Raw genomic sequence first — 25,625 nt, forward strand, 5'->3', positions numbered from 1 at the left:
GCCTCCCCCAGCCTTGCCTATGCCAACACGGAGGCAGAGTTTAGTCAGCAGCTCTTACCTGGCCCCAGCTAATGTTAAAATGTAGGCTTGGACCTTAAGGGCTGCAGGGTTGTGCCCTTATGTGTTGATGGCTTGAACTTTATTATCTGCCTGGATTGCTATTGCTGCCCTCTGTCCCATTGTACTGGGCATCAGGGATGTATATTAGGGTGCATAGTGGCATAGTCTGTAAGAATGTGGGCCCTAGAGTCAGACAATGACTGTGTGAGGCCACTTCCACATCTGTGCCTCACTTTGTCCTTTCTAAATGGAGACTGGCAACAGCAGTACTTCACAGTGTTGTTGTAAGGGTTAATTAAGGTAATACACGTAATGTACTCAGTTCTGAACTTAACATGTAGTTAGTGCTTAACCAAGTCAGCTATTATTCTGTGTTCACAGATATCTGAGTGTGTGAGTGTATCTATAATGTGTGAATCTGGGAGTTATTTATACTATTGTATTGGTAATTCAATTTGTGAGTGAGAGTATATCTGTATGATTATTTTTGTATGGTAGTATATCTAGCTCTGTATTCTTTGCTATGGGTATATGATTTTGTGTCAGGGTACATATGTGATTAAGTGGCTGTGGAGGCATGTGTCTCTATGACAAAGAGTGGATGAAGCATGTGGTTACCGAGACGCTGACACCATGTCTACCAGTATATGCATGTATCTGTGATCCAAACACCCCCGCTCACTCTTCCTCCCTATAGAGACGTCATAATCCTAGGTGTCCCTCATTTCCTCACCTTGAGGGAACCGGAACATGTGGGCAGGGGTGGGGGTGGGTGCCAGTGAGGAGGTGTTTAGAGAGGAGCCTATGTTCCCTCCCAGACTGTATATGGGAGGCGGAACCCCCTATTTTGCATACATTTCAAAGCCTCCAGAGGAAGTGCTCCCTTCCTTTGGTCTGTTCTCAGTTCCCTGTCTTGTCACCATGGCAGCAGTTGCCAGGGGCTGCCATGGTTGCTAAGATCTGGATGTGGGAGGCTGCCAAGTACTGTTGCCAGTAGAAACAGAGAATCCTGGGGGGGTGGGGGGAGGAAGACTATCCCCACAGTTGCCAGCTCTGTTCAGTGACAGGACTGGCCTTTGGTCCTGCTCTTTCCCCAAATTGTACCTATGATTTTTATGTGATAGTAAACTGGCTGCGGGGAGTGAGGGTGGGTTATAGGAAGCTGGAACTGGAATTCCACTATTTGAAAAGAAAGGGCCTGTTACCATCTTTAAAATTAGCAAGTCCTTAGAAATTAGTGACTGCCTCATTCTGTCCCCCTGTCCCTCATTCCTCTCCCCTGGAAAGTGTTCTTGCTTGAATTCTCTGTTGACTGGGTGCTTATCATCTGATGTTTCCTCCTGGGCATAAGAATGCTGCACTGACTCATTACCTTGGATGCAGACTGACTCCTTGTAGTGAGACTCTTAGTACCTCTCCCAATTCATACTTCATATTGACACCTGAGCCAAAGTTTTGGTCCCATACTGGTTACAGCCTGAGACATTAACTCTGATGATAGTCCAGGATGAGACAGTACCCCAAATCCAGTGTAAGTCTAAACCCTTTTCTTAGACATGCTGAAATCTAATTTTGATTCCAGGTAACTTGAACTCATTCTTAGGGTCATTCTGATCCTGCACACTGTCTGAGCACTGACCAGGGATCTGACTTCCTGGTACTTTCAGGTTCTGAAACTATACTGATCAGTACCATAGCATTTAAAGGGGCTATTTTTGGCTTTGAGATGAGATGGCAGTGCTAGGAATGACCAGCAGAGGGCGTGCAGCATCAGGTTCTAGAGGCAAGCTTCCAAGACTCCACCTGTGAACTAAAGAACAACAAAAATAAATAAAAATTTTAAAAAAGAAGTTTCAAGTTTTTGATGTCATGTGACAATGTCTGTGGGTTCTTAAAGTTATGGATATACTTCTTCCATCTCAGTTGGCTCAATCTGGGCACGTGACAAAAGTTATCTTAATGGTTCACGGGCATGTCAGGTCTCAGAAAGACTTAATACCTGGTAAGCTATCTCCCTCCTAAGTAAGCATCTTCTGTCATGTGATTACACAGCTTCACTGCCTCTTCACAGACTCTTTAGGTGCTAAGAGTCTGACTATAAGGAGTCAGTCTGCATCCAAGGTAATGAGTCAATGCAACATTCCTGGTATCCAATTATCTTTTGTCCCACTGAGGATAAATCTGCCTTTCCATAGTGTCCACCTTTTGTCTTAGTTCTTGGGACTATATCATCAACTTTATTGGCCTATCTGCCAGACATCTATCTGTCAGATATTTGCATGCCTCATGTCTGCCCCTTTCCAGGGCTTGTGTCTTCATGGGTTCCTCTTCTACCTTGTTCAGCTCTAACCACTAGGTCCATGTTCCTCTTCATACATTTTAGTTTGTAGTACCTGGCTCTGATCAGCTTTTTAAATTTTTTTTGTAGTTGTATATGGACAGCATACCTTTATTTTATTTGTTTATTTTTATGTGATGCTGAGGATTGAACCCAGTGCCTCACATATGCTAGGCAAGTGTTCTGCCATGGAGCTACAGCCCTAACCCCTCTGATTAGCTTTTTTCCGGAGTATTGATATAGTGTATAAATGAGGCAACCTGCCTCCCTTCTCTGACTCTGAACTTCTTTCTATGTAGCTTTAGATTACATTGATTCATTTTTTGGTAGCCACCTCATATGGTTGCCACCTCATTTGGTTCACTCGTATCAAGACCACAAGCTCTATTTTCCCCTGAGCTGCTAAATTACTTCCTGCCCATTTGTACCTGTTTTGATTTTGAAAAACTAAAGATACTTGAAATAAATATAACACATTTGACAATAAATTTTGTATTTTAGGCTAATCTTTGAGCTTTGAAGTCTCTGCATTTGATGTTTACTTAAAGGTGGGACAAAGAAGGATTGAAGGTCCTCAGCTGGCTTGGCTGTGACTTCAGCACTTTGGACAGAGGCCACTGGCAGTACCCCCCAGCTATGCCTGGGACTGTGGGAGGGTGGAAGATGACATACTTAGTTTCAGACGAAGCATAAATCATTGCTGCTCACTCAATGCCTTAGAATGTTTAAAGCTCTCTCCTTTTACCAATTTCACTCTGTCCTCAACTCAACTACCAACCAATTTAGGAGGCAGACAGGACAGGGATTATTTTCTGGATTTTTACAGCAAGGCCAAACTCCAAGCACCCTTGGAAAGCATGATGGGGTGTAGAGGGCACACTAGTTACTCCATGTTTATTAAATTTAGCAGCCACTGTTTTCCTTTGGGGGATGAATTTACTTAGGGATGGAAGAGTGCACCTGAGCCAGAGCAAGTGGCAGGACAAGGTGGGTAGAGGTTTGTGTGGAGCAAGTGGCAGTTGATAGGAGGAACAGTCTTGGAGGGTCTAAATCTCTAGCCAGGATTGCTGGACTGAGGATGGAGAAACCTTTTTCTGGCCCACAGATACTCAATCTTTATGCCTCCATTTCTGTCCTGATATTCAGCTTCATTGAGTCTGGAGACAAGAAGAGGTTTGTGTGATGGTATTAACTTACCTTTGAGTCTGATGGACAATTTTCTCCATGGGAAAACTGCAGGAAGAGAGATATGGGCGCCCAATGAGTGAGTGGGATGAGTTGTGCAGGTGGAGAGAAATCTGTAATGTAACTACAGCCTGGTTACCTGTTTAGGTCTATTCCCAGACACAGAAGGGGTATGTCCTAGCCCCTTCTACAGTCATTCCTTTTAGGTGTACTTTGATAGGCAGTACAATAAAGTGGCTAAGAACATGGGCACTGAGGACTGACTACTTGGTTCCTCCACTTCCTACTGTGTGATTAAACAAACTTGAGAAGTGCAAACTGTTCATATTTCTCATCTGTAACACAAACCTCACAGGGTCTGTTGTTGTTTTGTGGTTCTGGGGATGGAACCCAGGGATTTGAGCTTGCTAGGAAAGTATTGTACCACCTTACTCCCCACACAGGAGTAGTTTTGAAGATGAATGTGAAGCACTTAGGACTTCCCACTGCATAATACATATTTAAAAATGTTAGCAATTACTTGTTCCTGGGACTTCTGTGGCTTTGGAGGTAGTGTCAGCATCTTATCCACAGCGTAGAGAAGCTGAGGTACTGGCTTTTCTAACCAGGTAAAGGGATGAATGGGGATTTCATAGTCCTCCAAATGCCTCTATAAACCTTAGTTTTCCCAATTCTATCATATTACACTAAAACAGTTTGTAAAAGTGGGAAGGAATCTATCAGTCTAGGGAGGTCCCAGAAATTCAGGAGAAAACAGCCAACTAGCTTCCATATTTTGTAGTTTAGCAGGAACTGGAAGAAGTGTCTAAAATGAACCTTTGGTGAGGAGGGGGACAATATATAGCCGACAGGCTGGAAGCCTTTATTACTTCTTACTAAGGCTCTCCCCTTCAGTACTCCTGCTGCATTTCCCTTCTGTGTTTGTATGTGTGGTGCTCCTACACACACCCTCATTATTCGATTCTTGGGAAAGCCAGGGCCAGGAAATCTCTAGAAAGAGAGCCACAGTTATCTTATCCCCAGACCCAGGAATTGGTCAATGATGGGAAACCACAGAGAAATAGCCTGCCCATTTCGAGGTTCCCCAAACAACAGGAATCAGGAACTGGAATAGCATCACATTTTCTTTATTATAGTTTCCACTGTGCCCAGCTTCTAGGTGCTCCTTCTTGGAGTGCTGTGAAGGCTGAGCCATGGAAGGAACATGCAGCTATAGATGGGAAGACAGGGCTTGGGATGGTCCCCCTTAGCTTACTGTCAAGTTACCTTCTGCAGAAAAGTAAATGGGAAAGGCATGAGGGACCAGAGGGCACTGGATCCTTCACTGTTACTCAGGGGCTCTCAGAGATCCCTCTCACAGCCTATGTTTGGGAGACAGATCAAGGACATCCCTAACAGTTGGAGCTAAGCTTGAAGGCCTTTGTTCACCATGGATATGGGAAGGCCCACCCAGTGCTATGCAAACTGAAATGTGGTTGGGCTTCTTAATCATTGGTCCAAATGAGACCTGGCCCCCTCTCTATGCTGTGGATCATTGGGGAGTATAGCCCAGAGGGTAACAGTTTTTCCTTAGTGCTGATTGGGACTAGTGGAAATTCTATAAACTGATTATTTTCTTTTGAAGATTGGCAAAAATAGTGGCAGCAGGAAAACAACATCAGGGAAAATGCCCAGCTCCACTCCACCCTAGGGTTGAACTGTTGGGAACACAATGCACTGATAGGGCCCACTCAGGAAATCTCCATTGTCTGGGCTGCAGCCTGGGGCTGAGAGAGATATCCTGGGCAAATTCAAGCTAACTGGCAGGAGAAAGTAGCAATTTTATTCCACTGTAAATAGGAGAATACAAAGGGACTTCGGTTACAAATACTGCCAGGATGACCTGAAATTCTGGCAGAGATTGTCCTGCCTTTTAGTGGCAAATTCAGAAGAACAATCATGTGATGCATAATGACATTTCAACCAACAATGGACTGCATATGGTCCCGTAAGACTATATTGCCTAGTAATGCCATAGACATTTTGGTTTGTGTAAATATATGCTATGATATTTGCATTGTGAACAGATGGCCTAATGGCACAGTTCTCAGAATGGATTCCCACTGTTAAGTAACACATGACTGTGTACATCTGCCTTTACTCTGCTGCTTTGAAGGAGACATACCTGCAGGAATATTATGGCCTGCTGTCAGTTTTCAGACCTGCCTAGAGGTTACTCTTGGCTATGGGGTGGTCATGGCCTGACCTGGGCCCTGCTAGACAGATTCTTCTGAGCCTCTCTTTTGGTGTTAGGGCTTCCTGGCACCACTCTTTCCAAAGGTGTGATGCCTGCAATAGTTGAAGTTGTGCTTTGGGCTAAGAGGCCTGGGTACAACCCTGGAGCTTACTTCCCAGTGAGGTACCCTCTTCCCAGGCAGTTTGATTCTGTGCTTTCCATATTGATGAGAGGAATTGGGGAGCCCTAAGATTCAGCCATTTAAGCAAACCTGGGGTGACATCCTATAGGGAGCACCAGGGCCAGAAAGGTGGGTGTCTGCCCTGCTAGCCCATTGCTTGGGCTGAGGGTAGAAACAGGCAATGTATTCGTGGCTTCTGCTGCAGTTGTCCTCAAAGAAAGAGCACTTGAGAGTTGGATCAATATCTAGGAGTGAGGAAACTGCTCCATCCCTGGGATACCATAGGGGCCACTGCTCAAATGTTCCACTGGGGAAGGCAAAACAGCAGACCTGGACAGTCACTTCCTCAGTGACCCTCAGTATCATCCAGATGCCCTTTTATTTGAATAAAAGTGTAGAGGACAGCTGTGTGAAAAACAGGCTTAGGTTAAGTGGTCTTCAGGGGAGCATATGTGTAACTCATGCCTCCCATGGCTGGTGTCTGGGTGGGTGGTACTTGGGGAAAGCACTGGTCTCAATTTTCAGCAGCCAAGAAGAAAAGGCTGAAACATTCTCTCATTCCCTTATTAGAGCCAGACACTATTTTTTATACTTGGCAGAATTTCAGACAATCACAGTGATGGAAATCTTGAAGAGGGAATGGGCCTTACAGAGGGTCTCTAGGGATTAGGACACTCCAAAGGGAAATTCTGGACAGGGGGATTGGGATGGAGTTTCTGCAACTCTGGACTGAAGAACAATGGACCCTTCCTCTGGTACAAAGCTAGATGTTTACACAGAAGAGACCAGCCTCCCTTGTGTGATTTTTCTGCTTCCCAGAACTGTTGTGGATTTGAAACTCTATTCTTTGCTGGGGGCAGTGTTCCCTAGGCCCTCTGTAGCAGGCTCTTCACCAAGAAGCTTCCTGACTTCAGACAGGGAGAGGAGTGATTTTAAATCAGCTTTTTCCCATTTTACAAGAACTCTGGGGCATGCTATGCAGGCCCTGAGACAGAGCAGCCTGGTCCGGCCCACAGTCTCTCACCACTCACTCATGGAGAGGTAGAAGCAGCAGCTCCAGAGCAATGAGAATCACCTTCATCTCTGAAGGATCAAGAAGCAAGAAGTTGGACTTTTAGTCTCTGTATCAGATAAGGAGTCAGGAGAAAAAAAAAATGTCCAGCTCTCAAAGCCCAGAGCTTGTCTCTACTCAAAATGTCTTGTCTGTGAGACCCAGCAGCCCAGGGCCACTGGTATAGAGGATGACTTGCCAGGAAAGTAAGAGCCCTTGTGTTTAACGTGCTTTAATCTTCTCAGTGAAAATTACCAAGTCTGGCAGCTTTGGATACAGTTCTTGGGTCCAGGAGTCATGTGTTTGCTTTCCTTTTTAAAAAATAAGACTGAATAATGGCCCCTCTGACTGGATCAGTCCAGGGAGTATGGTTGATGAGTATTTACAGGGCTGTGAGTTTCAAAATGTTCAGGGCCATATATATACATTATTCTCCTGTTCATTTCAGTCCTAAAGAATCCATCCCCAGCAGTTTTTCACCCTGCGTCTAGCTCAAGCCATTCCTACAGAAGGAAACTACACAGGGCTCTTACCAAGCCCCTGGTGGCAGCTTCCTGCTTTCCTCTGAGTATCTCCACACCAAGTGGTATTCCTTCTTCTGTAAGCACCCAATTTAGTAGAAGTGCCATGGAGCTTTTGCATGATTAAACTCAATTCCCTCTAGAATAACTCTTGGTAGTCAGATCTGGCTAAGTAATTCAGTTGACAACAGAAATCTAGAACCTAGACCCCAGGCCAAGGCTGACCCACACCACACACTGACTTGAGAACTTGGGAAGAAGGGCTGAGGCTTGCAGGCCAAACTTGGTGCCCTTTTGGTAGGTTCTGCTTATCTCTCAGAGTCCTCCCATGCCCAGGCCCCAGTATGGAGAGAATGACTGTAGAGAGCAGTGGGGAGAAGCAGCAACTGAAGCCACATCTCAGTGATGGGGAAAAGGAGAAACTTCTTCCTTCTGTGAAGTTCTACTGGGACGTCCTCTGCTCGAGAGAGCTGAGACGCAAATCTTCACAGGCCCTAGTTTTCCCCTAACCTCATTGTCAGGATGGCTGAAAGAAGACCCTGCTCAGGACTACTGTAGCATTGCTCTCTCTTCGGCTGGGAAAGAGGCTGGCTCTGTTCTCCACACAAAGGCACACTTTTCTAGGGCTATGGTTGAGCTGGAACAATGGAAAAGAATGAGCCCTCTCCTTTCCTCTTCCCTGCAGACCTTGTCTTCATTGGTCTCTGTGGTAGCTGACTTGGGTGTGGCATTTAACACAGAGGGTTGTGATTCCTGCCAGCATATTTGTTCCATTCAGGTTCCTTGGGTTTTAGGCCATGTGCTAACAATCTGAAAAATGGGGGCCAGGAAGGCTCACATTGGGTTTTTACCATTCTGATAAAGACTTTTTTTGGATTTGGATGACCTGGCTGTGAGATTCCTAGAATTCTGGTCTCCAGGAGAGGCTGTCTCAGGATCTCACAAGCAGTTACCTTATCTGTCTCAAAGAATTAGAATCTAAATAAATAATGGGTTAAACTGAAGTGGTAGTTTTGAACAATTTTTTCCATCTTCACCATACTCAGGGACATAACAGATACCTACTAGTAACATCGGCTCACCACAGAAGGGGTTTTCAATGTGGGCAGAGAGGGTCTCTCAGTATCCTCAGGAGGGAATGTGAATCTGATATGCTCCTTTGTTAATAATAACTTGGCCATAGTTTTGCCTATTGGAAATCAGAACTGGACAATAGAAGAGATGAGTAGACACCTTTCATCCACACCAGGGGTTTCACAAAAGAACTCTGATCCTTTTTCAAATAAAAAGAACCAGCTTGACTGATATCCATGTGTGTGACTATATGTGCATGTGCACACTTGTATGCATATGGTGGCAAGTCCAGTCTATGATGTGAGGACAGGGGATGATCCAGGAGTGGATGCTGCCACAATTCTCAAGGATTTTCCCTGTGGCAATGTACTAACTGCCTCTGTTGTGAGGGGAATGGTGATTTCAGTGCCATAAAGCTTAATGACAAATTAAGATGCTGGCAGTGCCCAATCCCCATGAGTCTCAGAGCCAGAATTTGGTGGAAGGAAGAGGAAAAGGGAAGAAGGGAGAAGATGCCAGTGCTCCTGAACCGAAACTTCTCTGTGCCATGCTATCCTGGGGGTTTCAGGTGAATGGCTGCACTATTAGGGCGAGCAGCCAAGATGTAGACAGCATTCTCTCGCAGGAAGGTGGGCCAGTCCACAGATCTGCAGTAGACATAAATAAAGAATAGGCTCATGAGGCTTGATGCAGAACCCAAAGGCTCACAAGACCTGATCCCAATGGGAGCATGGCTTAAGCTAGACAAAATTCAGGAAAGCCAAGTCTCATGCCTCTCATGTCTGACTGCTCTACCAAATCAGCAGATGGGGTGGCTGGGTCTAGAGAACTGGGGTCAAATGTGTACTCCTGGGGTCTGATGCCTGTGGAGAAGGCATTTGCTATTCTTCAGTAACTGTGGGTGATGCTCTCTCTTACTTATATATGTGTATTAGAGAGGGGAGGGTAGAGAAAGCTAGGTAAGGAGGTTCTACTCACCTGGACTCGTGCTCTGCAGGTAGTAGGGGCTTATCCTGACTTTTGCCACTGCTGCTGGCGGGGCTGCTGTCTGCTAGGGGACCCACGTGGCTGATACTGCTAGGCATAAGCACATGTGGTTAGGAGTAGAATAGTGAAAGGCCTGACTGCTCCCAAACTCTGGTGAACCCATGGCTCTGGATATGCCTCATCATGCTTTTCTGACATATGGCAACACAGTTCACCCTGTGAACTGGCCAACAGGAATAACAATCCTCTGCCTAATGCATAGGAGGATCCTTTCCCGGCTTTTGGTAGGACTAGCAGGAAGGTACCTTTCACACCAAGGGCCACTGGCATGGGAAAAAAGAGAAGGAAGACTAAATGGGGGCAGAGATGGAAAGGAGCAGACCTCACACCACAAGAAGGAGCCTCTATTAGGCGTTTGCAGAACCAAGAGTGCTGGGCCCAGCGGCACTCTGCCTCACTGATGGTGTTCCCGCTGCCCCGTGCCAGGAAGGTGGCTCGGGCTCGTTCCCGCTCCTTGACTGTCAGAAGCCTCAACAGTGAATTCTGGGGAAGAAGAGACACATTAAGATCTTGGAGATGAAAATATCTTATAAACTGTCAAGCCACAGAGAATCCTACTCCCATTACCTAACCTTTACAACCTCCCTTGGAAGTTTCTAGAGCCTTTCTGGTAGAACAAACATTTTTAGGGGAGCTCAGTGTAAACCAATCTTTCTGGGGCAGTTTCTCCAGCCTGGGCACTTATCATCTGTCACTGGATGGAACCTGAATACATTCCTGATATTGGTTCCTGCTCAGACAGTATCCAGTATTCCCCCAACCTGCCCAGAATGCTTTCCAGACCTCTGTCACCCAATATCCCATGGAAATTCATCCCAGCTGCCCCTCACCTGGGGACGCAATTGCTGCAGGAGTAGTAGGGATTCATGGGACAAGAAGTCAGGCCACTCTATGTGGCCTCGATGTTCAGGGTCCATGGCTGCAAACTGGCGGGCTGCCTGCTCCTCTTGCTCGTCACTCAGTGCCCTGTCACTGTCCCCCCGCTTCGCTGCTTGGTGGCGGTAGCGAAGAAAGTCCTCCAGCGTCAGGGAGCAATCTGTGGGAGGCAGCTCTTTTTTTTTTTTTTTTCTGTATTTGGGATTGAATCCAGGGCCTCACACATACTAGGCAAATGCTCTACCACATCCTCAGCTTTTTTAAAATTTTGAGACAGGGTCTCACTAAGTTGTTCTGGCTGGCCTCAAACCTGCAATACTTTCTTCAGCTTCCTGAAGAGCTGGGATTACAGGTATGTACCACCATGCCTGGCCATAGGAGGCACCTCTTGCTGGTCATACCCACCCTTACTCAGCCTTGGGCATCTCCACTTATTTCTAGGATGTCCTTAGTGCCTCCCAGCCACAGGTCTTGTTAAGTCTTTGCTTCTCATAGCCAGGTTAGTTCAGGTTATGCTGGGGTGGGTGCCTCTGCTGGCCAACAACTGAGGAACAAGAACCCATTTACCTCCTATCTCCTGAATCCCAGAACACTCTATTCATGCATGGCTCATCCTAGAAAGGATGAAGAAGAAATATGGCCCTTCTTCCTCCTGGTAGCACTGGCCAGCCTTACCAGGGATGACTTTACACTGCTGAAAGGTCTCTGTTAGGCTATACATTTCTTCCTCAGTAAGCAGCAAGTTGAGATTGTCCTGAAAAAAAAGAAAAGCTGAGTCAGTGGCCATATAGGCCAGTAAGAAAGAAATGCTAAGGATCAAGAGGAACAGAAATAGTATTTCAACTGGAAGGCAATCCAAGATTACCTAATTCCTGCTTCCCATTATAAATCAAAGAGATTGAGGTCCCAGGAAGGGGAAAGAACTTTCTCAGAGTTGGCTAACTCTGGGGCAGAATTTTCTTCAGAATCCAGATGTCCCCTTTACCTAAATATTAGCTTTCAAATTATTTACTGAGCTAACATCAGGGTTTCTTGAAACTACCTTAGAAAGGTGCTGCAGGGGATAAGGAGGCTAGTGAGTGGGCACAGTTATAAATCCTTGTGCTCCTCAAAGAGAGCAGCTCCAACTTTATACATTTTATTTATCTAACTTCTGTGTTAGGTTGTGCCCAAAGAATATTTTAGCAAAAAAATGAATTCTAGCTCTGATCCTAGTGGATTATATTGCTTTAAATGAATCTGGAATGGTTTTAAAAGAGATGCCATTATGACAAAAGATTCCTAAAACTAAATGAATTTTTTTGTGGTGACACATAAGTTTTAATTCCAAACAAGCATTGATATTTTGTTTGTTATTATTATTATTTGGTACCAGGGATTAAACTCAGGGGTACTCAACCACTGAACCACATCCTCAGCTCTTTTTGTATTTTATGCAGAGACAGGGTCTCACTGAGTTGCTTAGTGCCTTGCTTTTGCTGAGGCTGGCTTTGAACTTATGATCTTCCTGCCTCCACCTCCTGAGCCTCTGGGATTACAGGTGTGCACCACTGTACCTAACTTTTTTTCTTTTTTTTTGGAGGGGGGATACTGGGGATTGAACTCAGGGGCACTCGACCACTGAGCCATATCCCCAGCTCTATTTTCGCTTTTGCTAAGGCTGGCTCTGAACTCACGATCCTCCTGTCTCAGCCTCTCTAGCCACTGGAATTACAGGCATGTGCCACTGTGCCCAGCTCTTGTTTGTTATTATTACTATCCAGTCCTTAAAATTATCTAAGATTTTAACAGAAGATCAATTCCCCCCTAAAATGCCAGCAAAGAACAGAAGCAGTTATTTCATTAATATTCATTTGTGGATTTCATAAAGAAACCAGTTTTTCAATAAACACTTATTGAGCACCTCATATATGCTAGGCACCACCACAGTATGTATGCAACACTGTGAGATAGTCAGAGAGTATATGTGTGAGGGGGTGGGGTGCAAGGAAAAGAAGTAGTTTGACTATAAAGCATCTGAAACTCCCTTGATTGAGCCTCTCAAGTTAGGTCTTTGTTCTAAAAGGAAAAGGAAAGAGGGGAGGCACCAAAGGAGAGTGCCATGTTCAAATCTCTGATTGCTGTGGGAAAATGAATTAGATGGGCAAAGTCTGGAGGCATGCAAAGCAGTTAGGTGGCTATTGCAATAATATAGGTAAGAAATGATTGAGTGGTTAAACTCATACATGAGAAAAGAGAAGGGGGAGGCATGTGAGAGATATTAGAGGTAGAGTCAACAGAGCTTGGTGACTTACTAGATATGAACTATGATGGAAAAAATGAGCGAGGACTAAATTGGGGGATGAGATAAGGAATGGAGGAAGGGCAGGTTTGGGTAGAAAGATGAGTTCATTTGAGGGCATGTTGAGCATGAAGTACTTGTGAGACATCAAGATGGATAAGTTCAAGCAACAGGAAATTTAAGTCTGGACACACAGATATGGGAGTTGTTAGTGTTTCAATAGGATGAAGTAACCCAAAGAGAAAGAAAGAGTATAGTGAGAAAAGGAGAGTGTTAGCAATAGGACTGTGAGACACACTAGCATTTAAGACTGAGACAAAAAAACTAAAGATATTGAGAAAGAATTGTCTGAGAAAAAGGCTGCAGGAGAATCAGTAGAGAAGATGGTACTGGAAACGAGGCAAAGAGAGCCATACAATGTAGGAGGTCATCTTAACAATGGTAATACAATTGTGGGGGGATTTTATTGAGTTTCTATCTTTTCTAGTTTCCATAGCTAATAATAATTTCCACAAACCATACTCAAACCCTAAGAAAGTGAGGGAAATAAGCACTAAATACTTCAAAAAGATCAAATAAGATGCCTGAGAAAAGGTTATGAGACTTGACAATGAAGAGATCACTGGTAATCTTAGGAAGAGCCAATTCAGCAGGATGATGGATGAAGAAGTCAAGATTGAGGGTGACTCAGGAGCCACAAGGAGATGATGAAGTTCTTTTAAGAAGCCTGGCTGAGAGATAAGCAAAGAAGGGATGAACTTGGAAGAGGCCTTTGTAGAAAGCCTGGTGGAGAGTGGTGATAATGTTGGTAGGACTGTGACAGAAAATTAGGAAGGGAGCAGGGCATTCCTGGTAGTAGGCAGGAGACACCTTCAACTCAGTCCCATGCCAGCAGCACACTGCAAAGCAGAGTTTCTGGGCAAAAAGAATGGGATCTCAAGGGGTGGAAAATGGTACTAGGGAAGGTTATTCGTAGAGCTGGGTCTGCTGTGGCATACTCTAGTGGGGAAGGTGTTTAAGTAGCTGGACATAACTGTTCTATAATCCATTTTTATAGACAAGCCATAGAGAAAGAGAGAGTGGCAGATCTCTTGTTTTCTTCTAGGCAGCAGGAAGAGGGTAATCATCCAGTGCTTCTTACTCTGAAATAAGAGAATAATGAAGATATATGCAGCGCAACGTATAAGAGTTGAACTCCATTCAGGTGTGGTGAGAAAAGGACATGAATATGGCTTTTAATGGAAACCTCAGATTCTGTCCATTGAAAGTTGGAAGACATTTGTTATAATTTGCAAAGTTCTGAATCAATAGAGCTTTGTTATTTAATTCACATAACCACCACTTCAGAGATGAAGAACAAATGCTTCTAAGAGCCAGATAGTTGGTCAAGTAAGGATCATAGGACTAAGGAGTTTTACTGTGATGGAATCTATTCCTTTTGGAAGCAAGTTGCTTAGGATCTCAGGTTGATGTTCAGGTGAGTACAATAAATGACAACTACAAACTATTAGAGGAAGCATTGCTTTAGGCAATATTACTTTTGAGTAATTAGTCTCGTTCTATCAGTCCACCCCCAGCTCCATGGTTCTCAAAAAGGGGTGATTTTGCTTCCTCCAGGACACATTTTTGGTTGTCACAATGAGGGGCATGTGCTACTGGCATCTAGTGAAATAGAAGCCAGAGATGCTGTTAAAAACATCCTATAGTGCATCCAGCTCCCACAACAAAGAACACCCTAACCTCAAATGTTGAAAATACTGAAAACCCATCCTAGCTTTAGGACTCCTGCTTGTATGTACTATTAGAAAACCCTTCAGGTCACTGCCTAGAAACACGCATTATAAGATTGGGTTTTCAAAGAAAGTGCCAAGTCCTCTTCTATACAACAGCTCACTGTCCTTGCAGTCCAGGCTCACACAGTAGTGGCAGCTCCAGCCTGTTTCTGTGTGGGCCATCTCAGTCACTTCTGCTGCACTGTCTCCTTGGATGTAGCCCATACGGCGCAGGCAGCCATCATGGAAAACCCTGGTGCAGACCCGGCACGGGAAGAGGCTCTCAGCTGTCCAGACCTCACAGATATCACACATCTCATCGTTGACAATCTGGGAAAAGATGGCAGGAATGAATAGGGATGTGAAAGTTCAGGCAGCAAGATCCTATGGCCATTAAGCACAGGGCTACCTGCATGGGGGCTGAGTCTCTGAAGCAGCCTAGAGGATCAATTCCAACTGAAGCCCCTGTAAGGTGACAGAGCTGTCTTCCTGATAGACAAGAACCAGGAGACTCTTCTAGATGCTCAGACCTTTGTGACTATGTTTTCGAACAGGAATGCTATTAGCCTCTTTGGAGAGAACAATCCATTATGAGTGATTGTCCAAGGCACTGCAGGACATTTAGTATCCTGATTTTGGCACCAAACACCAGTAGGAACTCACAGTCATTGTGATATACCCTAACTCCCTCCTCCCAAATTTCTAAATGCTTCCTATAGGGATTAGTACTAAACTAATAATTTTATTCTTATGGAAAAAATTTAAAAAGATTGTTCTGAACTCAGCTCCATCTTTCTGTTTTTGAGTCTTATCTCAACCACACTCATAACTCATATCTCTTTGTCCTGCTCCTTGGTCATCAGAAAGACTAAGACTGAATAACCCTGCTCTAACTAAACACTCACAGGCTCTCTGGGCTCCAAGCAGATATCTGGAGGCTTGTCATCATCCAGCTTCCGAGTGGGGCGGATGAAGGCAGGGGGTGTGAATCGACTGGTCCTGTCAAACTCCTCAGGCTCCACTCCACGTCCATCTCGTAGCCGTTCCCAGGCTGCACGGTTGACACTGCTCTCTTCCTGGACCACTGGGGTGCCTGCCTCTGCTTCTTTATCTTCCAGCACCTCCTGTACAGAGCCCTCTACAGTGCCACGACGAGACCCTGGTAGCTCACCCGTGCGTCGGAGGGAAGGCCTGTCCCGCAGCCCATCCTTGAAGGCAGACACAGCCAGGCTCACTTTCTGTACCTGTTCTACTGTCTGTCGCTTGGACATCAACACCCCCATGGTTCTGTGGACAAAAAGCAGAGGGAACAGACTCAGTCAATGGCTGAACATGTTAGGCCAATCTGTTTCAACTATTATTGAAGCACTGACTGTTATTAAATGGTGTTCCCCTCTTATAGACTCAGCAGCATTGAAGAATGGAGAGAGTATGTGTTAAGGAGTCAGAGAGGAGCCAGGTATGGTGGCACATGCCTGGAATCTCAGCTACTCAAGAGGTTTAGACAGGAGGATTGAAAGTTCGAGGCTAGCCTCAGAAAATTAGGAAGGCCCTAAACAACTTAGAGACCCTGTCTCAAATAAAATATAAAAAGGGCTGGGGGCTGGAGTTGTAGCTCAGTGGTAGAGTGCTTGCCTAGCACGTATGAGGCACTGGGTTCAATTCTCGGCACCACATATAAATAAGTGAATAAAATAAAGTCTATCAACAACTAAACAATATTTTTTAAAAAAGGGCTGGGTATGTGACTCAGTGACTGAATACCCCTGGGTTCAATCCCTGGTACCAAGAAAAAAAAGGATTAAAAAAAAGGGAGTCAGAGGATGTTTTACTTCTTACTGGCCCTTTTTCGTGGCTGTCATAAGGATAATGTAATAAAATGGGTTAACAGTGCTTAGTAAAGTGGAAAGCACTCTAATATATGAAATAATATCTCCATCTTCCTTCATATGCTAAAGCAAATTTGTCCAGGAGTCCCAGTCCTCTATACTTTGAGATGATTGGAGACTTCAGAACTCAGGTTTCTCCCCTATTCCACAAGAAGACTCAAGGCTCAAAGCATACTTGCATAACATATTTCAGGCATTCAGACTGAATAAAACTGCCTCCAATAAGTGTGGTACACAATCCATCCAGGGATAGTCCTCATCAAATGCCCACTATGTATTAATCAGTGAATGAACTCCTATTGTTAGAAGACTCCTGAATCAGGTAGTCAGGAAACTCTGCCATTCCTATGCATGTGGTAAAGATCAAAAATGCTCCTCTGCCCTTCTAATTTGTAGCTGTCTTTTTGTGGATCTCTTTGTTTATCTCATAATTTGGTCTATTATAGGCTCTACAATATTTTCCACTCTTCTAAGACTTCATTAATGTCATTCCCACATTTTCAGCTGTTTTTCTGAACTGATTTTTTTTTCTCTCCATACCAGGAATTGAACCCAGGGGTGCTTAACCCCTGAGCCACATCCCTAGACCTTTTAACTTTTTATTTAGTGACAGTCTCACTAAGTTGCTTAGGGCCTCGCTAAATTGTTGAGCTGGCTTTGAACTTGCAAACCTCCTGCCTCAGCTTCTTGAGTTGCTGGGATTACAGGTGTGCACCACTGTGCCCAGCTTTTTTCCAAACTGTGCAAGAAAGGTCCAAATCCTTTAAAAAAGAAATGTTATTTCTGACCTTCTCTGCAGGACGGCGTATAGCACTGGAAAGTAAGGACATGATATGGCACATTGCAAAGCTGGTCTGCCACCTCCTAGTCTAAGGAACCTTAGTGGAATTCAGCTGGAGAATACTTGTTCTAAGTGGAGCAGAGTCCATTTTAGCTTTGCCCTCAATCCATTATAATGGAGGCTTATTAAGTAGTATTAGGACAAGGCACGAACTGCTCATCATAGGAAACAGAAAAAGGAGAACAGCATTTTACCACTTGATCTATTTAATACCAAAATTCAAAGAAGTCAAATAAAACACTGGGAATATCTAAAAGAGGGTAAGCTCATAGTACTAGGGGTCACAGTGGACCTTAAGGGATGAGTAAGAAGTTCACTTGCTTGTTTGGGGAAAAAGATAACAATAGGTAGGAGAGGAGGAAGCAATTAGAAGGCTATTGTCCAGACAAGAGGTAGAGGGCTTAAACTGAAATTATGACAGTAGGATACCAAGTGTATTTATTACCATGGAAACAGAATTAAGGAAAGTTAGGGATAAATCACTGATTAGATAACTGATTAGATGAAGGATAAAGGAAGAGAATGTAGCTTAAATTGAGTAGTGAGAAGAGTGGTAGTATCAGTTACAGAAAGTAGGAAATAGTAAGTTGGATTCTGTGCAGGTTGAAATAAGGCTATCCCTGGGACATAACCTTATTCCTGATTAAATTTTTTCAATGGCTTTCTACAGCTTTTAGGAAAGGTCCCCTAAATCTACCCCTTTACCATGGCCCGTGAGGCTCTGTGCAGTTTGACCTCTCTTCTTTTTGTAATTTATTTTAATTTATTTTTTAGCTGTAGATGGACACAATGCCTTTATTTTATTTATTTATTTTTATGAGGTGCTGAGGATAAAATCTAGTGCCTCACATATGCTAGGTAAGCTCTCTACCACTGAGTCACAACCCCAGCCCCTCCCTTCTTTTTTTCTCTATGTTCCAATCATACTACCCTTTATTTGCCATGCTCCCTCTGTTTGGGAGAACCTTTGAATACCCTGTCCCATTAGTACCTATTTATCTGTCCAGCTCAGCTCAAGTATAACTTCCCTGGGAAAGTCACTGCTGACTCCAGTCCAGCAGTGCTCACAGTGCCATACTCTTTGGCTGTAGGGCACTTCATCATTACATATTTAACAGGATGATTATCTGATCAATGTCAGCTTCCTCTATTATACTGCATTATCTTGCAGAGTATCTAGCTCTACTGCCTAGCAAGGTGTCTGAACAGAATAGATGCTTGATAAAATAGTTCCCAATTAATTAATTCATTGTGGAGAAGTCTTGATTTTAAAAATAAAACCTTAATATATATTATATCTGATGACAGCCACATATTTTTCCCCGAAACACTGCTTATATGCATCACAGTGATGCAGATTTCTATCCTGCCATCTATGTTACCAAGGAAACCCATGAATTTATAAACTGACTGATAAAAAAGGAAAGACCTATCTCCCCCATTTGTAAATGTGTAAAATTGAAAAATATAGCTGAAGAATATTTACTTTGAATAAGAAATTCTCTTACAGAGTAGTCAGAGTAGTGGTAAAGATTTATTGAGCAAATTTAGGAAATCATGCTTCAGTGGACAATTAATAAATTGTGATTAAGAATCCTTTTTTTCGGGGCTGGGACTATAGCTCAGTGGTAGAGCTCTTGCCTAGCATGTGTGAGGTACTGGTTTGATCCTTAGCATCCACATAAAGAAACTAAACAAATAAAGGCATGCTGTACATCTACAACTATAAAAAAATAATAAAAGAAGAAATTCTTTTTCTTTCAATTGAAAACAACATTGGACATTAAAGAAATGGTTAATTTATGGTACAAGGGAAGTCTTAAACAACATGACAAACAGAGGTAGAAGTATAATTATTGATGTGGAAAGATTTTCAAAATATGTATTCGTAATGAATAAAGCAAGTTATAAAAATGCTATGATCTATCTATCTTTTTTTTTTTTTTGATACTGAGGATTGAACCCAGGGTGCTTAACCACGGAGCCACATCCCCAGCTCTTTTTATATTTTGTTTAGAGACGGGGTCTTGCTAAGTTGCTGAGGCTGGCTTTGAACTCAAGATCCTCCTGCCTCAGCCTCCTGAGCCACTGGGATTACAGGCATGCGTCGCCACACCCAGCTTATGGTCTAAGTTTTTAAAGACTCCATGTACATTTTTAATCTTTTTGTTATTCTGTATTTTCTAATTTTCCTACATTGCACATTAGTCATATATACATACACACATATATGTGTATACACACACAGACATATATACACACACACATGTGTATGTGTGTGTGTGTGTATGTATGTATAAAATACTAGGATTGGCATAAGTCTTATAATTGTTTGGATATGCTGTAATGTGAACCAGAACATGCTGCTTTATTGCTTAGGGCTTTGGGTCTCTGCCTGATAAAGACAGTGTTTGAAGCATATATTCTTAAGCATTTAGAATGCTCATGTTTTTTCCATATTTACAAGGCCAACTGACCTAATGAGGGTATACAGCCCGGTGGCGGTGGGAGTGGAAAGGAGAGTATATATTAAGGTTTTTGCTGAGGCTTTGAACTGGGGGTTCTTGAAGAGGCTATGCCTACAGTCCTTAGACACTGCCCACTTGCCTCATGGGCAATGGTTGTGCTCTATGGCTAGGCAGGAAGGCAAGTCCCAACTTGCAGTGAAGGCATCTGAAGGGGAGAATGCAAAACTGATACTCAACCTTTCATTTCATATTTTCATTATGAGCAATTACATTTTCCAGAACCACTAGGTTTTCTTCAGAAACCTTAAGTGGTATGTTTTTCAAATCTCTGACCATGACTGAGAAAGAAATATATTTTATGTGGTGATCTATATATGCACGTGTTTATAGAACTAAAACTGAACCCAAAGTTTTGTAGAACCAATCGTACTTTTACTATATGTGATGCTCCCTGATATTGTCTGTCCTATTTAATTTATTCTCCTGATAATGACTTTCTGTAACACAGACTACAAAACAGCAGAGCTTGACAGTATCCTCTTGGTTTGGGGGGATGTACAGAATATACTAGCTCTCCAATAGACAGGGGCAGCCTCCTCTCAGAAGTTATATCAGAAGTTTTAGGGAACAGTCATAGACCTATGTTTATCAGAAAGAAGGAATGGGTTGGGTTTGGGTGGCTGATTGCATGTACTACTAATAGATTTGAATTTTCCAATTGAAAAACCTAGCTTTAGGATCATTTAAAAAATTTTATTAAAGAATTACATATTTTTTTTAATTTAAAAATGGCCACCTATAAAGACAAGAGTATTAAGAAAGCTCTGCCCTGGACATGACTCATGCAAAATTAACAGTTTACTCAAGTTTGTCTTAAGAGTCTTTGTGGTTGGAGGGTCTAGAGGAGAGGAATAGCTACTAATATAGCTTTGACTAAAGAAAACTTGCTCTCTATGATAAGACATGAGAAAGACTTGATTGGCCATTGCTGGCTTCAAAGAAAGAGGAAGGGGCCATGAGAGAAGAAATGCAGATGGATTCTAGAAGCTGGAAAAGGCAAGTAAACAGACTCACCCCTAGAGCCTTTGGAAAGAAATGCAGCTTTGATGATACCTTGATTTTATCCCAGTGGGACTGTGCTGGACTATTGACCTCCCAGAACTGTAAGATAACAAATTTGTGTTAAAAGAAAGGAAGGAAATAAAGAAAGGAGGGAAAGAAAAGGGAGGGAGAGAAAAACCTACTATATACAAGAGGTTGGTGATCCTTTGACCTGTGGGCCTATGTAAAACAATATTTATTGGGGCATTTTAAAATCTCACTAGGGAAATTACTGAATAAACTGTGATACATTCAAACTATAAAAAAAGTGAAAATTGATTTTAATTTTTAAATACAAAGACTAGAGCAATGATTCTAAAATGGTGAATTGTCTACATTCTGGGGCAGGTTGCAGGGATCTATACCAGAAACCACAGGAGGGATACGGTGGGTTGAAACAGCAGATCAATTATAATATGTATTTGTATTTGCAAAACAGATATTAAAAGTCATCACTTTTTTGTGTAACAGACTACAGAACAGCAGAACTTCATAGCATCCTCTAAGTTTTGGGGATATGCAGAAGGTACTAGCTCTTTAAATAATTGGGAGCAGCCTCCTCTCAGAAGTTATATCATAAGTTTTAGGGAATAGCAATACAACTTATATTTATCAGAAAAAAGGCACAGTTGGACTCGGGAGGCTGAGGCACAAGAATTGCAAATTCAAGGCCAGCCTAGCAACTTAGCAAGACCCTGTCTCAAAAAAGAAAAGAAAAGAAAAAAAGAAGGCATGGGTTGAGAAAAAAAGTTTAGAAAACACTTATCTGGGGATCTGGAATAAATAGACTAAATTAACTTTTTCATGACTAATTCATTAGAGGAAAAGCAATTGCATGCATTTGGTTCTTATTGTTTTTTTAAGATGATATAATGAGAGTTATAAAACAAAGGCCAGCCAATTAAGAGGGTTACTTTCTAAGTGAACAGACTCATTAATAGTGTATCAGCAAACTAACCACAGATACTTCCCAATACACTGCAGTGCTGCTTTAACCCACTGTCATTGTAAGGATACCATTATTGTCTTTAAGGATACCAAGACTGCTACCAAGCTAACCTAATTGATAATAATGCTAGTGCAATGTTTGGGGAGTTTATACTTAATAAAATTCCCATGAAGATTGAACCTGACATCTACCAGCAAAACAACTAAACAAATATAAAAACAAAACAAAACAAACCACTCTTTAGCTTGACTGCAGACTTTTTGATCACTACTGTTTCTTTTACTTGAAATGGCTCATTTTTCTAGACTACATTATGCCTGTAGGGGTAGAACATGTAGAACAGAACCATGAAAAGGAAATCATAAAAATCCAAACAAGACTCCAAGTAAGTTTTTTTGTTTTCTCATCATTTTGAACTGACGGTAAACCGTGAGGATGCAACAGAATTAAGACTTTAGAGTGAGATAAATCCCTTACTTTTTAATGGAGAGGATTGAAACTATATATAAAAGACCCCTTGATTAAAAGTGAGTGTGCTGAAATCGCCAAAATGTGCACCTGGGGTGTTTGATAAATTAACACAATCAGCTCTAATTTCTAGACAAACAAGTGGTACTGATTAGTGATGAGTAAAAACAAATGCCTGGTGAGAAAATCCTGGCCTCTCCTGTGCTGAAGAAATCCTAGGAAGAAGAGCAAGTGAAAAGGAAATCAAGTTGCCAGGATCCTATAAATGGTTCATAATGACTACTTTTTTGGCTGGTGGATGGAACTGAGATTTTCAGCTTCTTTAACAAGGATAAAAAGATGTTGTCCTAAGAATGATATGACTATCTAAAATTTATGGTATAGGGATGTTTTTGGGAAAAATCTTGAGGAATAGGAGCAGGTGCTAGAAAATAACAGTGGGACAAGAAGGTAGAACAGGGCCATCTGACAACACGAACTAGAATAAATGAAAACAGCAACCACCAGAGTCTTTCTTTCAGTAAGAAAAGGCTGTCTGGATGTGTTTGTCAGGCAGTAAGGCATATGTGGGCAGCCTGGGATGTGTGTGTGTGCAAGACACACCCATTTTCTGCAGAGTACCTACTTATAATGCAATGGTATTATTTATAAGGGTAAAGTTGTGGGAGTAAGGAGGAGGGATTGCTCCACAGCAGGAGCTGGTGGAGAAATCAGAAAGGCAAAGGCAGCTAGGGAACCTCGTTTCCCAGGAACTCTCTATAAAGCTTCTTAGCTGTGGAGATCTGAGGAGCAACCCTCCTAATAGGCAAGAGTTGCCTCATTCAGCATGCTAAATGTAAAGTATATTTACTTGTTTTAATCTGATTCTTGATATGGGAATGGCAACTGTTCAAAAAGCTCAAATGCAATTAAAAGGGATTTCTTGAGCTTATGAGGACTTCTCTAGGTAGGAACAAGACAAAGAATCTCTGGGGAGGTGGGAGGTGTGGAAACAGCCAAAGAGAATGATTAATCAAGAGGGAGAAAAGTTTGAATGGTTCCCTCTGCCTTCCATAGAGCATCTATTCTATAACTATTTTTGAATGAATGTTTCAGAGATGACTGGGCAACATAAGAAGTTTATTTGAGATCATGGTGTCAGTACCTTTCTCTTTATCAAAGTTGGCCAGATAACTGGTCAGACCAAATCTCTGGAACTCAATTCTAGAAACTGTGAAGTCAGTTCATCTCTTTACATTCACTCTGCTTTCCCAGAGGCGGAGCCTGAATGATGAGTCAGGACTTGAAGGGATGAGAACAGGTACCATACAGCAACTACAGGCGATTTCTTTTACTACAAAGGAGAGCTATGAAATTTTGGGATTTAGCCAATTTCCACAACCACAGGATAAGACAAGAAAGACTCATATTACCAAAGTCAACAGTTCCATGAATTTATGCTGTGTCCTGTGGACAGTACCTGACCCACAGGAGAGTACCTGCCTTAAAGGCACAAGCAGGAAGCTTGAAAATCCATCTCCTCTGTCCCAATTTTTGAGAGAGAGAGAGAGAGAGAGAGAGAGAGAGAGAGAGAGAGAGAGAGAGAATTTTTTAATATTTATTTTTTAGNAAATAATAAATAAACTAATAAATAGTAATATAACTATGATGAGAGAGAGGAGAGAGAGAGAGAGAGAGAGAGAGAGAGAGAGAGAGAGAGAGAGAATTTTTTAATATTTATTTTTTAGTTTTTGGTGGACACAACATCTTTATTTTATTTTTATGTGGTGCTGAGGATCGAACCCAGCGCCCCGTGCATGCCAGGCCAGTGCACTACCGCTTGAGCCACATCCCCAGCCCCTGTCCCAATTTTGAGCAGGAGAAATTTAGCATGAGTGGTATCTGCACGTTCAGGTGAAAAACTTCAGAGTGGTCAACAACTGGCTCCTTGAAGTATGCGAGTGTCTGAGGGACTAAGAGCCTAGGGGAAACCATGTACTTAACATAGAATAGCCACAAAGGTATGGAAAACCAGCAGAACCAGGGTTTATAAAAAATGCAGAATGCTTAGCATAGAACCTGAGTTTACTGTGCACATCAGCATCAAGCCCAAGACTTTAAACAAAAACCACCAAAAAAAAAAAAAAAAAAAGTCCCTTACCCTTTGCTGATCTTTTGAGAAAATCCAAGCCCCAGATGGTCCAGTTGTTCTCCACTGACTGGCTGTTCCTTTAGGAATCCAGTGCCTCCTACAGTGCTCTTGGTGCCTGTTCTACTCAGTCATTCTGGCATCTGGTGGTAGGCTATACACTATTTTTAGATTTCATATCTGTAGACCCTGAAGGGGTTGAACTATTATCTCCCCATTTCCTTCCATTTACCTCTGCTTATGCAGGAAGACAGAGTCACCCTAAACTGCACAGTTTTTTCTGGGGTTTCCAAGGAGCAGATGGGCTAAAGATTGCATAAAACTGTCTTCCTGGCCTCAGCTCAAGACTATGAGGCATGAGGGAGGTCCTGCTGCTACTTAATATTTACTGAAAGCTCACAGAGCTCTAATATACACGAGAACAAAATTATGGAATGATCTTCAGCCTCTGGGGGACTGGGCTGAGTCTTCATTAAAAGCTACAGCGCTGACTTCCCACAGAAGCAAAGCAACAGTTAAGGAACATCACACCATCAGTGATTGGCTGGTGTGAGCAAGCAGAGTTTTTCAGCAAGATGGAGAGGCACTCCCTGTTTCTGCTGTAGGTCCCCAAAGCACAGATTCAGTTCCATATAATGCAGTTGTTATACTTTGATTATCACCATTAACTTGTTTGTTGAATCTACAAATGCTTGCTGAATGCAGCCTACTATGTGTCAGGCACAGATCAAGTGCTAATAACTGTTGGTAGAATGAACAAATGGAACCTCACTCAGTCTGTGAGAATGAAGTAAGTATGTGCATGTGTAGGGGGCATAAGTATAGGATTAAAAAAAAAGGTGTTGCTTGAGCTAAATTTTGAATGTGAGTGGGAGTTACCCTAGTGGATAAGGGGGGAAAAAAGCATTCCAGGAAGAGGTAAAAACATATGCCAAGGCATGGAGCTATATGGGGACTCCATCATGACTTAGATGATACTGAAGCCAGCCTGAGTGCTGGATAGAAATAGACAAGGAAACCTGTTTTCCCATATGAGTTAGCATCAGCTTAAAGGACTGGATTGAGGTAGTATTCTTAAAATATTTGTTTAGAAGGGAATATTCATTTGAATTTCAGGCAGAAAAACAAAAATTCAGAGAATTGGATTTCCTAAGACTAGGAAAAGGTACACCCTGAAAAG

At 42.7% G+C, this 25,625-nt stretch overlaps 1 protein-coding gene across 4 annotated transcripts; it reads right to left on the reverse strand.

Moving 5' to 3' along the window:
- Nucleotides 1-5,383: 5,383 nt before the first annotated feature.
- Phf24 (PHD finger protein 24) lies at nt 5,384-24,860 on the reverse strand. 4 transcript variants are annotated; one of them, XM_048783453.1, is made up of 9 exons: nt 24,458-24,860; nt 20,874-20,960; nt 15,507-15,888; nt 14,746-14,931; nt 11,224-11,302; nt 10,503-10,708; nt 9,995-10,155; nt 9,604-9,702; nt 5,384-9,272 (listed from the first exon to the last, which is right to left on the reverse strand). In XM_048783453.1, exons 3-9 carry the CDS (start codon nt 15,882-15,884, stop codon nt 9,176-9,178), a joined length of 1,206 nt encoding a protein of 401 aa, XP_048639410.1. In that variant the 5' UTR covers nt 15,885-15,888; nt 20,874-20,960; nt 24,458-24,860; the 3' UTR covers nt 5,384-9,175. The 4 variants fall into 4 exon arrangements, with proteins under 4 accessions (XP_048639410.1, XP_048639411.1, XP_015347996.1 ...); XM_048783454.1 differs by lacking the exon at nt 20,874-20,960; XM_015492510.2 differs by lacking the exons at nt 20,874-20,960; nt 24,458-24,860 and having other exon boundaries at nt 9,604-9,699.
- Between the last annotated feature and the right edge of the window lie 765 nt (nt 24,861-25,625).

The sequence above is a fragment of the Marmota marmota genome, unplaced genomic scaffold, assembly GCF_001458135.2.
Source record: "Marmota marmota marmota unplaced genomic scaffold, marMar, whole genome shotgun sequence".
In the NCBI taxonomy this organism is placed as follows: Eukaryota; Metazoa; Chordata; class Mammalia; order Rodentia; family Sciuridae; genus Marmota; species Marmota marmota.